The sequence below is a fragment of the Cercospora beticola genome, chromosome 5 (assembly GCF_033473495.1).
Source record: "Cercospora beticola chromosome 5, complete sequence".
NCBI lineage: Eukaryota > Fungi > Ascomycota > Dothideomycetes > Mycosphaerellales > Mycosphaerellaceae > Cercospora > Cercospora beticola.
This window is the reverse complement of record NC_088939.1, coordinates 3,143,088-3,156,366: the sequence shown is the minus strand read 5'-3', so window position 1 is coordinate 3,156,366 and position 13,279 is coordinate 3,143,088. Positions and strand designations below refer to the sequence as shown.

Genomic DNA, 13,279 nt, shown 5'->3' with positions numbered 1-13,279 from the left:
CCATTTTTCAACTCTTCGACTCCGCTCCAAAGCATCCGCGAACGATTCCCTGTCCGCTTCTTGAACCTGTTGTGGTGTCGGGAGGCCTTGCCGGCCCGAGTTTTGTTGCGAGTATGGTCGCTCGTTGAGAAGGTCCTTTTGATATGAATTGATCGCCTACGATTGTGACCGTGCTTGTTGTGCTATGTTACGAACGCCATTAGGAGGCACACGCAATTCAGTGAAAGACTCCTGGTCAAATAGGTCTCTCCTTTCCAAGCTCCTTTCCACTGATGACGCACGCGAGGGAGGCGCGAAGTCAATATTGATCTCGGGTGGACTCATGTAGTCAGCCCGTTCGTTATTGGAAATCTGGTCGTCGGGATACGATACCGGGAATTGATATTTTTCTATCGCTTCGAACTCCTCGAGGCCGCTATTAGGAGGCACAGACTCCTGGTCAAATGGGTCTCTCCTTTCCAAACTCCTTTCCACTGATGACGCACGCGAGGGAGGCGCGAAGTCAATATTGATCTCGGGTGGACTTATGTAGTCAGCCCGTTCGTTATTGGAAATCTGGTCGTCGGGATACAATGCCGGGAATTGATATTTTTCTATCGCTTCGAACTCCTCGAGGCCGCCATTAGGAGGCACAGACTCCTGGTTAAATGGGTCTCTCCTTTCCAAACTCCTTTCCACTAATGACGCACGCGAGGGAGGCGCGAAGCCATTACTGAACTTAGGCGGACTCATGTAGATTTGGCGATCGGAATAAGATGCCGGCAATCGATCCCTTTCAAGACCGGTAGGCAATTTGGGGTTGTCATCTTGGCGCCAGCCTGGGGTCATCAGGTTGGAGTGGATTGACTGCAGATCCGTTTGTTGGACCACAGAATTCTGACGTCCCTGCTGCCGAGCAGCGTCTGCTTGCTGCATGTGCTGTACTTGCAAGTCTGGAGTCACCTGCACCTGTAGGGCTCCACCTCTCAAAGCGGCTTGTCTTCCGCCACTAGAGGTTGATCTCGCAATCCCGGTCCTTCGAAACACAGGTATATGTGGGAGCGACTCCCCATGGAACCTTTTGCGATGTGCTGCTAAGGCTTTAGCAGAGCCAAAGCCCATCGCGGAATTGAACGTGCAGGACAGTTCCGAGCAAAGGTATCTGTCAGCATGTGTGTGTTCATGGATATCTCTCGCAGCTTCATCAGGGTAGCTGTCAAGGCGTCGAGAGCAATCTGGCACTCGACAAGTAAGAGCTCTGGGCGCGTTGAGGTTCCTGAAACTATCGAGCATCTGGGGATCGATGCCCGAGTATCTCGAGGCTGCGTCAGGCTTCATGAGGTCTTCCATATGGGACGTCAGAACTCGCGTTGCCTCAAGGACAAGGCATAGAGGTTGCAGAGAGGTCGCGTCATCGAAATCATGGTTTGGATCTTGCTGTGGCTGCCCTCGTCCATCTGTTGATGGCATGTAGGACTCGTCCATGACCCATCGGACCTGTACGTAGCAGTCGGGAATTTCTTGTACGCGTTGCAACAAGTCTGTGCGCCGTAGTTCAATCAGTAAAGGAGGCGGGGAGACGTTGCGTGCAGCCGTCAACAAGGCATGGCGATGGATTAGTCGCCACAGCGCGGTTAGGAGCTGATCATCGCACGTGCCATCGTCCCCTGAAGCAAACTTGGAGAATTGTTGGAAATGCAGCAGCCAATTCTTGGCGATGTAAGGCTGCAGGCTGAAGTGTCCCTTTAGTATCCGAAGCAGCGCATCGGCCTGGTTGACAGCCGGATCCACGAGATCTAGACTATCCCACAGTGAGAGGCACGAAGCAAGGACGATGTTTCGTAACGCAAGTGTTCGATCAAGGTATGGGCCGGTCTGGCCACTGTCCTTGTGGAGAACGTATCTGAACTACATTAGCAATAGTCCAATGCTTAAAGCGCGCGAAGTTGGAGTACGGACTCTTTAACGGTGAAGTGTACGAATGAGATAGTTCCATGCGGGGTGATCTCGACAAGCGGCTTCGCGAGGTCCAAGACAGCCTGCGTCAGCGCCGTGTATTCGTCCAGGCTATAGGGCTCGGTGCTATACACGACACCGTTGAGAACTTCTTGTATCGTCAAAGGTTGCTCAGCGAACGCAATCCAGCCAAATATGCGTTTGATTTGAGTCTTTTTCACGTCTGTAAGATCAGTATCAAATTGATGCAGGACACGGGCGTATCTGTTACAATTTTAGCGTGCAATTTTCAGAATGACATGATGTACTCACGCTGCTTCGAGTCCTTTTGGCAGTTGCTCGACGTGGGATCGCAACTCGTGCATGCTGTGGATATTCTCCAAGCTCTCGAGTACAAGGCGGACCCACAGAAACATTCCTGAACACAGTAAGCCTTGCGTGAGTCTGAAGCTTATGTATAGGGGGGCCCACCATCCGCTTTCTCAACGATGCTCTCTTCGAGATTTCCAATGTCCACACTCGTCAAGATCAGGTAGTCTTGCTCATTAATGAACTTGGATATCTCGTGCTTCACGTACATGCGAATTGCTCCCCTGACTGCTTCTGTTTCTCCATCCAAGTTAATGCGCTGTTGCTTCTTCAAAAGTCGATCGATCGTTGGAATGCCTCTGCTGAATAGCATGAGTGTACATTTGCTCGTCTTCGAGACATCATCCACGATGGACAACAGATCTTTCAATAAGGTCTGGTGTTCTTTGATCGGACTCTCATCAAGCCCATCGATGATGATTCGAGTGGACTTGAGGTTTGATGAGAGCGCTGCGATCAACTCTTTCAAGCAGGTCGCTGACGGCTCTCGTCGTTTGAGCATATATTCTTCCTGCACGAAAGCAGCAAGATCGGGGTGCTGTGCAATCAATTGGGCCACAACATGTCGAAGTATAGTGCTGCGAGTGTTGCGATCGGCTATGCGAAAGTCACACATGTAGAAAACCACTGTCGAGTACAGCTGACTTTTGAGGTCCTGAGCGAGTTGTACGCTCAACACGGACTTGCCTGTGTCATTAATCAGTTGCTGCAGCCGCATATTTGTAGTCGCATTGCCCACCTGAACCAGGTTTGCCGTGAATCCACAGCTTATTGTTTTTCGACCCTTGCGCAAGGCAACGCTTTACTGCATTGTGGTTCAGGAACCACAAACAGCTTCCAGGGTGACAGGTCTCGGATGAACGCTGGATTTTGTCCTCGTCCAACGCAGAGCCAACGTCCAGCCACGCCAGTACAGAAGGGAGAAGCATATCGGTACGTTGCTTTTCCCTAGCTGCCGCTTCTTCGGCAGCTTTCTCTCGTAAATCGTGGCACGTAGCTGCGATCTGTCTTATAGAGGCGATACTGTGAGCATTCGCCTCTGCATCTACTAGGTTTCGATGCTTCTTCAAGTCGTCAAGGATAGAGCTGAAGTGTATGTCGAATCTTTTCCATGCTGTGTTGAAGAATCTTTGCCAAGCTGTTTGGGGTTATCTTGCATTCGGGTCGACCGTTTCATAAGATCAACTCACCATTTTGAGTGAACAAACGATACGCACGCTGATGGAAGCTGAGGATATCGCAATAATACAGTGCGAGGACGTTTTGAAAGTCTTGATTGCCTTTTAGGGCATCAGCGAGCAAGCCGAAGCGCGGCAAGGCTTCTCCAATGTCGGCATATGCCTGTATCAGTTTCTCGAATGCGTCGATGCTGTCGCTGGCGATCTGCGACAATATGTTAGTTTTAGTGTGCACGGTTCGTGCACAGGAAGAGCTCACGATAAGACACAGCTTGATAGGAGGCTTGTAGGCATCAGTAATGTTCAAAGTCCATCTCTGAAACGGAGTCTCTCACCCATATCCACGGTAAGTACGGAGTGCCGTTGCACAGCACTTCGATAGCCTTTGAGTAGTGCTCCAGTCCATCCAGAAATGGCTGGATTTTGCTCAGATTCCGAGCCTTCTGCCGCGCAGCCAGGGTCGACTCGACATCCTTTGCTGCTCTCCATACATCGTGCAGCGCTGTTGATGAGAAAGTGCGTGCATCGTCGTGTTTGACGGTCTGCTGGAAAGACTCGAATGCCCTCTGTATGTTGGCCAAAGCTTGACCGGAGCTGGGTCCGTTGGACGACATCGTAAACGCTTAAGTTAGGCAGTTCCACCTGGCGTCAGATCAATTGTACATTGCTGGACAGATGAATATCCAGCAATGTCGGCGGTCCATTCCTCGCGGATGGCTCGAGAGGATGTACTCAGCCGCTCGACTATGCGAGGCTTGCAGCGATGTGCATGAAGGCGCAGTCGCATCAGGCTGTGGTCGTCGTGGCAGACGGCACTCGCGTGCCAGCCTCCCACTCCAGCTACTTCAAGACTATGTTCTCGTGAATCTTGCGCTCAAGCATGACGCAATATGCCCCCGATTATGGCTATCTAACACCTTCCGCATCCACAACGCCTGGATGCAGTGTGCAAACACAAGAGCCAGCTGCCAGCCGGGTCGGTGAGGTGCGACAAGTATGCCTGGGCATGATTGTCGATCTCTCCATTACAAAGTGCGGCCAGACATGGGCGGATGGGACTGCGGTATGGGTGCAAGACGACTTGGTAGTCGGCCAGGCTTCTGGCGAGAGATTTGCCCGTCTTCACCGCCACGCTGCAGATTTGGTGAGATCAATTCAGGATGCGGAGCATATCGACGTCCAGATGTATCTCACCTGGTCGTCCTGCGCATCTCGCGCCGGTGGCAAGATGCAGGCTGAGGCCCAGCTCTGCATCGTTCTCTACACCAGTGAGGCGGACATCGACGAAGTTGGGCGCGCTCTGGACGAGTGTAGTATTTACTTGCAGCACCCTCAGTACTGTGATCGCAATGTGCCCCATCGTAATCCGCACAGGCTGTGTCAACCTGGAGATCCTATTCGCATGACTTTCTCCCTCCACGATCAGCTGCTTGGAAACACACTTGAGTCATATCAGAATCCAGCGGACATCTTGGCAGACCTGGAGACACAAGAGGAGCTTAGTGAGGCTCTGTCGCCTTCCGGATTGAAAACCGTCTTGCTCGGCCACCAGAAGCAGGCTTTGACGTTCATGCACCGAAGAGAGCGATGTTCTTGTAGGCAAGCTCAAGATTCCGAGATATGGAGTGTGCTCAGCGGCTCAAATGGCTGCGCGAGGTATATGTGTTGTGTTCACTGTGAATTTGTACATGCTGACGAGACCAGATATGTAAACAACATAACAGGCGAAGAGAGCATCTGCAGACCTCACGACAGTTTTGGAGGCATCATAGCAGATGTCATGGGATTAGGGAAGACGCTGACTGCCATCGCGCTCGTGGCTAGTGATAAGGACGCGTTGAATGCGTCATTTGTAGGCTCAGACGTTACCACTACGCTTGTGGTCGTCCGCGCTCCTTGTAGGTCAAATTTTACTGCAATGCTTGCGATCAAGGCTGACGTGCCTCACAGTGTTGCAAACATGGGCAACGCAATTACGTCAGTACGTGTTGGCCTGCCCAGTGTCTGAGGATTTGTGGGAACGCAGCTTACTCCAGCAGGCATCTTGAGCAGGGCGCAATTTCATGGTGCTTTCATCACGGCAGGGAGAAGGTCACTTCGGAAGAGCGCATCGCTTGTCAAGACCTAGTTCTGACGACATACCAAACACTGCTCAGAGAGTACAGGATCAATGCAACAATGAAATCGCCGTTCTATAGAGTGAAATGGAGGAGGATTGTTCTGGACGAAGGCAAGCCTTCTCCCAACGCCATGACACGTCAACTGACTGGTCACAGCCCACGATATTCGAGTACAAAAGAGTGCTACTTTCCAAGCAGTGGCAGCCCTCGAATCCCATGCTCGTTGGGCGATTAGTGGCACGCCCATACAGAATAGACTTCTGGACCTCTCAAGTCTTTTCGAATTCCTTCGTCTGCCCTTATCTGTGGAGCATGGCACCTTTCAGGAGCTCACCAATCATTTGATCTCAAGGTATGGCCAACAAGGCGCAATACAGAAGCTCCGGCAGCTCATACAATGTGTCATGCTTCGACGGTCGTTGGCGAAAGTTACTCTGCCAGAGCGTCAAGACATGGTGTGTCGCTTGGAATTCGGTCCGAAGGAAGCACGACTATATCAAGCACTAAAGACCAGTACACTTGAGAGAGACTCCGAGGACGGCGATAGGTGGTCTGCTTCGTGCACCACTTTTCAGATGTTCACGCAATTACGCATGGTTTGCAATCTTGGGATCCTCCACGAATTACGTGCACCGAAACAGGATTCGATGGATTACGAAACGTGGACACCAAAGAGGTCGCGCGAAGTCTTCAGCGACCTTGTTGCCGCAGGCAAAGCATTCTGTTCTGTGTGCCGAAGTGATCTTGGCATGGCGACTACAGACGCTGCAGACAACGTCTCGCTGGACTCAGGCCGGCCGCTGATCTTCCCCTGTCAATGGCTCATCTGCAGCACGTGCCAGTCCAACAGCAAGTGCTGCACCTGCTGCAACCAACAGAGTCACCTTGGTACTGAGGTCTCAGTGCTATTGGAGGCTGCGGCCAACAAGAAACTTGCACTAAACAAAGACAACATGCCCACCAAGATTCAAGCGCTTCTGAATGACTTGGCAGTGCATTCAAGGGACGAGAAAAGGTAAACGAATGTGTTGCGTGAGAATAACAAACTGGCGCTAATGATTGCCAGTATTGTGCTCTCATTCTGGACTTCCACTCTTGACGTGATTGAGCAGGCACTCGACAATAAAAACATCCGCTGTGTGCGCTTCGACGGTACTGTTCCACTGGCAAAACGCAACAAGAACATCTCGACTTTCTCAAAGGATCCAAGTATACGTGTCATGCTGCTCACCATCTCCTGCGGCGCTGTAGGGTAAGCAAATATGATAGTATGTATGAACATGCGCTGACTACATCAGACTTGATCTCACCGCTGCCTCGCGAGCATACCTAATGGAACCACAATGGAACCCTAGCGTCGAGCAACAAGCGCTGGCTAGGGTTCACCGCATGGGCCAGACGAGGCCAGTCACTACGATCAGATACATCATGAAAGACACACTTGAAGAGGTGAGCAAGACTGCCGCCAGCGATCAAACATCATATTCAAATGCTGACACGTCATAGCATGTATTGAAAGTGCAACACGACAAACAAATGCTGTCTCAACTCCTGCTTTCTGAAACAAATGAAAAATCAAGCATAGGTCATGAAGAGGTCAGCTTTGCACGAAGTCCCCACGACGAACTCAGCTAATATTGCGAAGCTCCTCAAGAGCATGCTGTAGTCCAAATATCTCTTTGTGCGCAGGCTTTGTGCTTCCAGCAGGAAAGGTCGTCACAAAGAGAATCGACTGCCCTCCTTTGTGATGTTCGAGATATCAATGCGGAGATTTCATCAAACAGTACAGAAACTTGGATCAAATACAGAAAAGTGCATCAAACGGTACAGACAAATCAAGTCACGCGGTATCGAGCCGTGCACAGCCTTTCCACGATCATGAAAAACAGCCTCTTCTGATCTCGACAGCACTGTGAGTTCGGAAATCTCGGAAGAGCTAGCACGTCAGCTTCGCGCGGAATACGGTGCATCAAAAAATGGCTGGCTGAACTAAGTCAAATTTCAGAATCTATGGCAATAACAACGAGTCACCTACCAATTTGAACAGCTGCAGGAGCAACGGCAAGCCTTCTTACATCAACGAGCACGATTGCTGGCTGTCGACACGTGCCTGTGCCTTCGCCTCTTTGTACGCCAGGTACGCGACCAAGTCCAGCACAGCGATAGACAGCTGATCGAGTTCGGGAGTCAAGAAGTCTGGAAGCACAGCGCGGCGCCCATGAGCTTTTCGCCATTCGCGATGCAGCTCGCGCATGAGGTTTGTGCTGACATCTGAGACTGTCACATATCTCTGTTGTTCATGATTCATAACCACGACCTCGATGTGTGCAATAATCTCGTCCCACTCTGCAACTTGGCGCTCATTCCATGCGCGACCGCCAGAGAGCTGGGCTCGAGCACGGATCAGAGCTGCAAGAGCTCGGATGGGACCGCGAAGTCGATCGATTGGAGGAATCACTCCACGGCCGGCGATTGGGATTGTGTAATTTTGTCCGTTCCGCTGACGGATGAGACGGAGGATACCATCTGTGGTATGAGCTTGTCTGCTGCGAAGAAATTCAATAGCAATACTGTACGGGTCAGTCGTCGTTGCTTCGGCGCGAGTATTTTGATCTGCACTGTAGGAGATTGCAAGCTCCCAGATCTGATCCCATTCATGTACTGACGTAGCAGGAGGCGGCGGTTCGCAGAGTGGTGCTCGACATATGGGGCAGAATTGATTGTTCTCTTCCAGATGCCTGGTTATGCAGCGTCTGCAGAATCCGTGCTTGCACGGCGTTTCAACGTCGATGGAGTCGTCAAGGCAGATTGCGCAACTGCAGTCTTCTTGAGGCACTTGAGCTACCGGCTTCAAGCCAGTGGCGAGAAACTGTGCGAGAGTGGTCATGGTTTCGCGAGCGTAGACTGCTGACAGCTCTGACTCTTCTTGTGATGGATCTCTGGGGGCCTGTTGAGTTGTGAGCAATAGTGTATGAGCACTTACCGTTTCCAGAACGATGTAATTGAGCTACCAGTTCTTCCAGGTTGTTCATGCTCGACAATTATATTCTCTGAAGGGAGACAATGGCATAGTAGCTACAAAGCCTTCATTGTACACCCACGTCTTTACTCGTAAACCATCCGTACAATGAAGGACAATCGATTGTACTCACAACTCGGCTTGGCCGTTGCAGCTGCTTTGTTCCTGCTGGAATAGCTCAGCGAGTTCTCCGTGTTGTCTCTAACGCTCCCCAGAGAATGGCGCCAGCAATGTCCTGAAGCGCACGCTCAGTCAAGACTTATGCCGATTTGCTCAAGGTCTAGATCTCCATTCCTGTACTCTCCGTACGCAAGTCCAGACTGCATCGCGGATCAAATGGAACTGATTCTCGCCTCCTGCCGAGCATACAGCAATGTTCTGACTGCGAGCCTCATAGATAGGCGCGATTCAGGTGCGCTTCAACAACTCCATTTCACTGCAATTACATTGTTAGCCAAATGTAACGTGGATGAGAGTATGCGAAGTCAGCCTCACTCCCAATTCGTCCTCAAAATATCCCTTCTGATGACCTCGTGTGTGTCCATCATAACTCCTCAGATGCGCCGAAACAACCTCCACATCCCCTTGCTCGTCTGTGGAGCAGCTCTCGTGCCAACCTTAGGGTGCTCATGATAGCCTGTCATGATCCGGTCCACACCAGCCATGTGTTTTATCTGCTCTCCGAGAGACATCCCAAGTGCCGTGAAGCCAAAAAAAAGCTCGTCCATGTCTAGGGATGTTGACGCACGTTTATGACCAATAAGGTCTGCCATCTGTAAATCGAATCCAGAGAGTCAATTTTGAAGTCGATGGTGGGCCGTGGCTGATACGGCAGGCTGGGGTGATCGTCTAAGTGCCTGGGTTCAGGCGCTGGACGACAGCATGGATCATGGAAGGCCATTAATCTGCCAATTCTCAGCCAATCTCCAGACTGTATCAACAGTGACCAGATCCTCACTAGTTACTGGAGTTGTGGCAGCTTTGGACAATCTCTAAATGTCAACGTTGAATTTGCTGCAGTGCGGGTAATTTTCTCAAAAAGCCCTCGGTCTGGTTCTGTTGGCCCTCCCACTCATCGCGATACCCGCAACTGTCGCAGCTAAAGAAGTACTTTTGAACACAGTCTCGTACTGCTCAACTTTGACAGCTTGTCGGAATGGCTGACGTCGGATACGATGAAATGCGAAAGCTGTGCCTCCAAGCCAGATGCCGAACAGGATTTGATACTTCCAGCTATCTAGACTCTCGAGAGCTTTGGCCTGAGAATTGGATGAAAGATTGTCCATGTTGGATGAAATTCTATGTGAGCTGGAGCGGAGGGTTGTTGTCGGAGTGAAGAGCAGGAATGCAGAAGCCCTAGTGAAAGAACGACCCGTCGATGATGTAAGTGTGAAGCTGTGCGAAACATTCAGCACGACTGCGTACTTTTGAGAACATTTTTGGCCCCGGAAGCTGCACGGCTATGCTTGCACGGCTCTTGATGCACCACCGTGACTGCCCATCCTTTCTGTAGCAAAAGTGCAGAGGAAGTGACTATGCCATATCTAATAATGCAAGAATTGTCCACATTGAACGAATACCTGCCATCCTGATAGATGAGATCACAAAGCTACTCTATCAAAGCAAGCAAGAATATTGCAGATACCAGGGACTCACATGTCCGGTCACACAGATCAGCAGGCGTGTTCTTTGGCAGATTCTCTCTCGTATTTTCCATTGCCTTGTAGAGCGACTAGAATGTTGACAACTCACAAATCTGCCTGGTTCAAGATTACAGTCGTCCAACCCGATTTCAAGCGACGGACACTCTTATCCAATTCGCAACACAGATCGGAGCCCATTTTCCTCTGTCGAGCATCTTGATAGTCTATCGTCTTACTCAAATAATGTCCCGCTTCTTCTAGCACCTTCGCAATCGCGACATCGACCAGATAATTCGATTGTGCATAGAGATCTGGCCCAACGATGTCAAGTCGTGGTCTGAGCCTAAATGGAAGAATTTCTCCCGTTTCCGAAACGAGTGAGATGTTTACCATGGAGACTCGTCTATGGCCTGTAACCGCGTGGCTCATAATGAAGTCCAGGCGTAATGAGGCAAAATTTGGATTTTGAGGCGTCCGAATGTGGAGTTGCCTGTACGACAAAATAGCGTTCTGATCGGAGATACTGTATGAGAACGGCTTCCAATAGTTCCAAAAGACTTCCGAACGGATCTTCTTGTGTTCGTATAGACGACGTGTTTCTCTACGCATTCGATGGCAGACGCGGTAGAGCTCAGAGGGCAATTGGCCAGGCGCATCAGTATTCGTCAAGGCTTCTTCGTATATAATGTCTCTTATCTCCTGAGGCAGGCTCCATATCTTGATCTGTTGGTCTTCGCGGAGTTGCATGTTATTTGACGCCATGCTTAAGGGAGAAATGCTGCGGAGAAGTTTCGATGATTGCGGTGATTTCTATATCGAGTTCATGGAAGCATATGCGCGCAGACCTCCATATATACCCCGCGAAATGCATCTAGCACTTTGGTAGGGAGTCTCAGATCTTAGTTGCCAAGAATGAACAACCACGGTCTTCACAACGTTCGCAAGCAGTCCGTGCTCGATCACTATAGGATCTGGCAGACTCCGTGTAGTTCACGCTACGGTTTGGCAAGTCGTTCACGGCGCGTGTTGGTTTCTGGTATGCGTATACGTCAAGCCTGGAGTTTGGCAAATCCATGAGGCAGAATCTCTGCATCTGGATTCCATATCACAATAGACATACCTTGCACTAACTGCTCCAACCCCCAATTTGCGCATGACCTTTTGATCTTCTTGGCCTTCCTTGGCTTAACCTTTGTTGAAACAGCATACGCGCATGTCTCCCAAACATTCACGCGGCTTCTTCCCCATTGTCGAGATAGGACGTAGGAGGAGTTGGATAGCCTCCCCGCATCCACAAGCACAACTTGGCCAACCCGTGCTTCTGCTGGCATTCCATAAGAGGAGACATCGGGCTAGCATTCGTGCACATTTGGCCTCACAACCGTTGTCGGCACCCTGAGTCTAGTCGTTACTACTCCGAACTGGCAACCGTCGCAAGCACCAGCATCGAACCTGGTCAAGATATAACGCTCATGGCGTCCAGTCAGACGGTATAAGGCTTTGTCATCCGTGATAAGCCACCGTTTGGTTTGGGGCCCACTGCGGGGACAGAAGACTTGACATGGTCGTAGGACAAAAAGGTGGGGGTAGATGGGAGGCATCGGAAAAGGTCTGATCTCAACGATGCGGACCGGAATATGCTGTGATCTGCGGTTCGATGTTTGTTTCTGCACGAACCGAGCTGTAGTAGGACAACAGGAACTGAACCGATAGAAAGTGGAGCGGGGGACCTGCGAATGCATCAACGTGCTTTTCGTTACAGTATAGTTCGTCTATCTAGTTCATGCAGTTCAGCATGTGTTGAACGCCATCGCTTTTTGCAAGTGTCCTCGCGCTCTCTCTAGAGGTTCGTGAGGAGTGGCATGCCGTAGCAAATTGCCATCGTGAAATGCTCAAGGGATGAAGAAAGTACACCAACCGCTAAGCCATGTCCGTCGCCTGGTCCGTGTGACCTTGCTGCCATCTCAGCTGCGGGCAGTCTTGCGCGTGCGCTGTCCCGCTTACGTGCAACCTCCATCCTGACCTGATGCTTAATCGTGCCGTGACTTCGTAAGTTGTGATTGTACCCAGTATTTACAAGTCTGGGTCCTCCTCGTCTGGGAGTGGCATGTTGGCCGCGTCTGCCATTTCCTTCTGGTACTGCTCCATGGCGGCTGGATCGACCGAAACCTCCGGTGGTGCGAGAGCTGGTGCTGCGACGAATTCCTGCGATCTGGTCAGTACATGCTTCCGATACCCTTGCTTCGCGCCATATTACGTACCAGAGACTGGTTGCCGACGAGCTTGCGAGCGAGCCACAGGAATGGCTTCTCGAAGTTGTAGTTGGACTTGGCCGAGATGTCGTAGTACTGGAGGTTCTTCTTGCGGTGGAAAGTGATAGTCTTGGCCTTGACCTTTCGCTCCTTCACATCGACCTTGTTTCCAGTGAGAACGATCGGGATGTTTTCGCAAACACGGACGAGATCGCGGTGCCAGTTTGGCACGTTCTTGTAGGTAATGCGAGATGTGACATCGAACATAATGATACCGCATTGACCGTTGATGTAGTATCCATCACGGAGACCACCGAACTTCTCTTGACCGGCGGTGTCCCACACATCGAACTGGATCTGGCCCAGGTTCTAGGTGGAGAGTCAGTAGCCGCTCGTGGACGGGTTGCAAATCCAGTGGTATTACTTACTGTGGTGAAGCCAAGTGGGTGGACCTCGACACCAAGTGTTGCAATGTACTTCTTTTCGAACTCTCCGGTCAAATGGCGCTTGACGAATGTGGTCTGGAAGATTTGTTGTCAGTATCCTTCTGCTGTTGCTGCCGCCCCTGCTGTCGCCATCCTCCACCATAACAAGCCGACTATCCCGCCAACTCTTTTGCACGCGTAGTGTGACCCACCTTTCCAGTACCTCCGTCACCGACAAGCACGAGCTTGAAAGTGGGAGTCGCCTGAGCCTCTGCCATGTTTGGCGGTCGGTGTGTGTTATGTGGTTGCGATGTGCGCGCTGTCGCGAACGGTGCAGT

General features: G+C 51.0%; 4 protein-coding genes across 4 annotated transcripts; 1 reads left to right on the top strand and 3 right to left on the bottom strand.

Annotated features, from left to right (window-relative positions):
• Positions 1 to 156: 156 nt before the first annotated feature.
• On the bottom strand, positions 157 to 4,096 carry RHO25_008509 (uncharacterized protein; the record flags this gene model as incomplete). The annotated part of the gene is made up of 8 exons (XM_065603065.1): positions 157 to 1,882; positions 1,939 to 2,199; positions 2,248 to 2,353; positions 2,407 to 2,991; positions 3,044 to 3,442; positions 3,495 to 3,687; positions 3,742 to 3,765; positions 3,818 to 4,096. The coding sequence occupies 8 exons, from the start codon at positions 4,094 to 4,096 to the stop codon at positions 157 to 159; spliced, it is 3,573 nt and encodes a 1,190-aa protein (XP_065459137.1).
• A 266-nt stretch (positions 4,097 to 4,362) lies between these two features.
• RHO25_008508 (uncharacterized protein) lies at positions 4,363 to 7,237 on the top strand (the record flags this gene model as incomplete). Its single annotated transcript, XM_023600644.2, has 7 exons — positions 4,363 to 5,138; positions 5,187 to 5,380; positions 5,433 to 5,459; positions 5,759 to 6,617; positions 6,669 to 6,854; positions 6,901 to 7,051; positions 7,109 to 7,237. The coding sequence occupies 7 exons, from the start codon at positions 4,363 to 4,365 to the stop codon at positions 7,235 to 7,237; spliced, it is 2,322 nt and encodes a 773-aa protein (XP_023449727.2).
• A 436-nt stretch (positions 7,238 to 7,673) lies between these two features.
• Positions 7,674 to 8,634, bottom strand: RHO25_008507 (uncharacterized protein; the record flags this gene model as incomplete). The annotated part of the gene is made up of 2 exons (XM_065603064.1): positions 7,674 to 8,549; positions 8,614 to 8,634. 2 exons carry the CDS (start codon positions 8,632 to 8,634, stop codon positions 7,674 to 7,676), a joined length of 897 nt encoding a protein of 298 aa, XP_065459136.1.
• A 3,703-nt stretch (positions 8,635 to 12,337) lies between these two features.
• On the bottom strand, positions 12,338 to 13,219 carry RHO25_008506 (uncharacterized protein; the record flags this gene model as incomplete). The annotated part of the gene is made up of 4 exons (XM_023600643.2): positions 12,338 to 12,469; positions 12,526 to 12,885; positions 12,945 to 13,037; positions 13,154 to 13,219. The coding sequence occupies 4 exons, from the start codon at positions 13,217 to 13,219 to the stop codon at positions 12,338 to 12,340; spliced, it is 651 nt and encodes a 216-aa protein (XP_023449277.1).
• Positions 13,220 to 13,279: the final 60 nt, after the last annotated feature.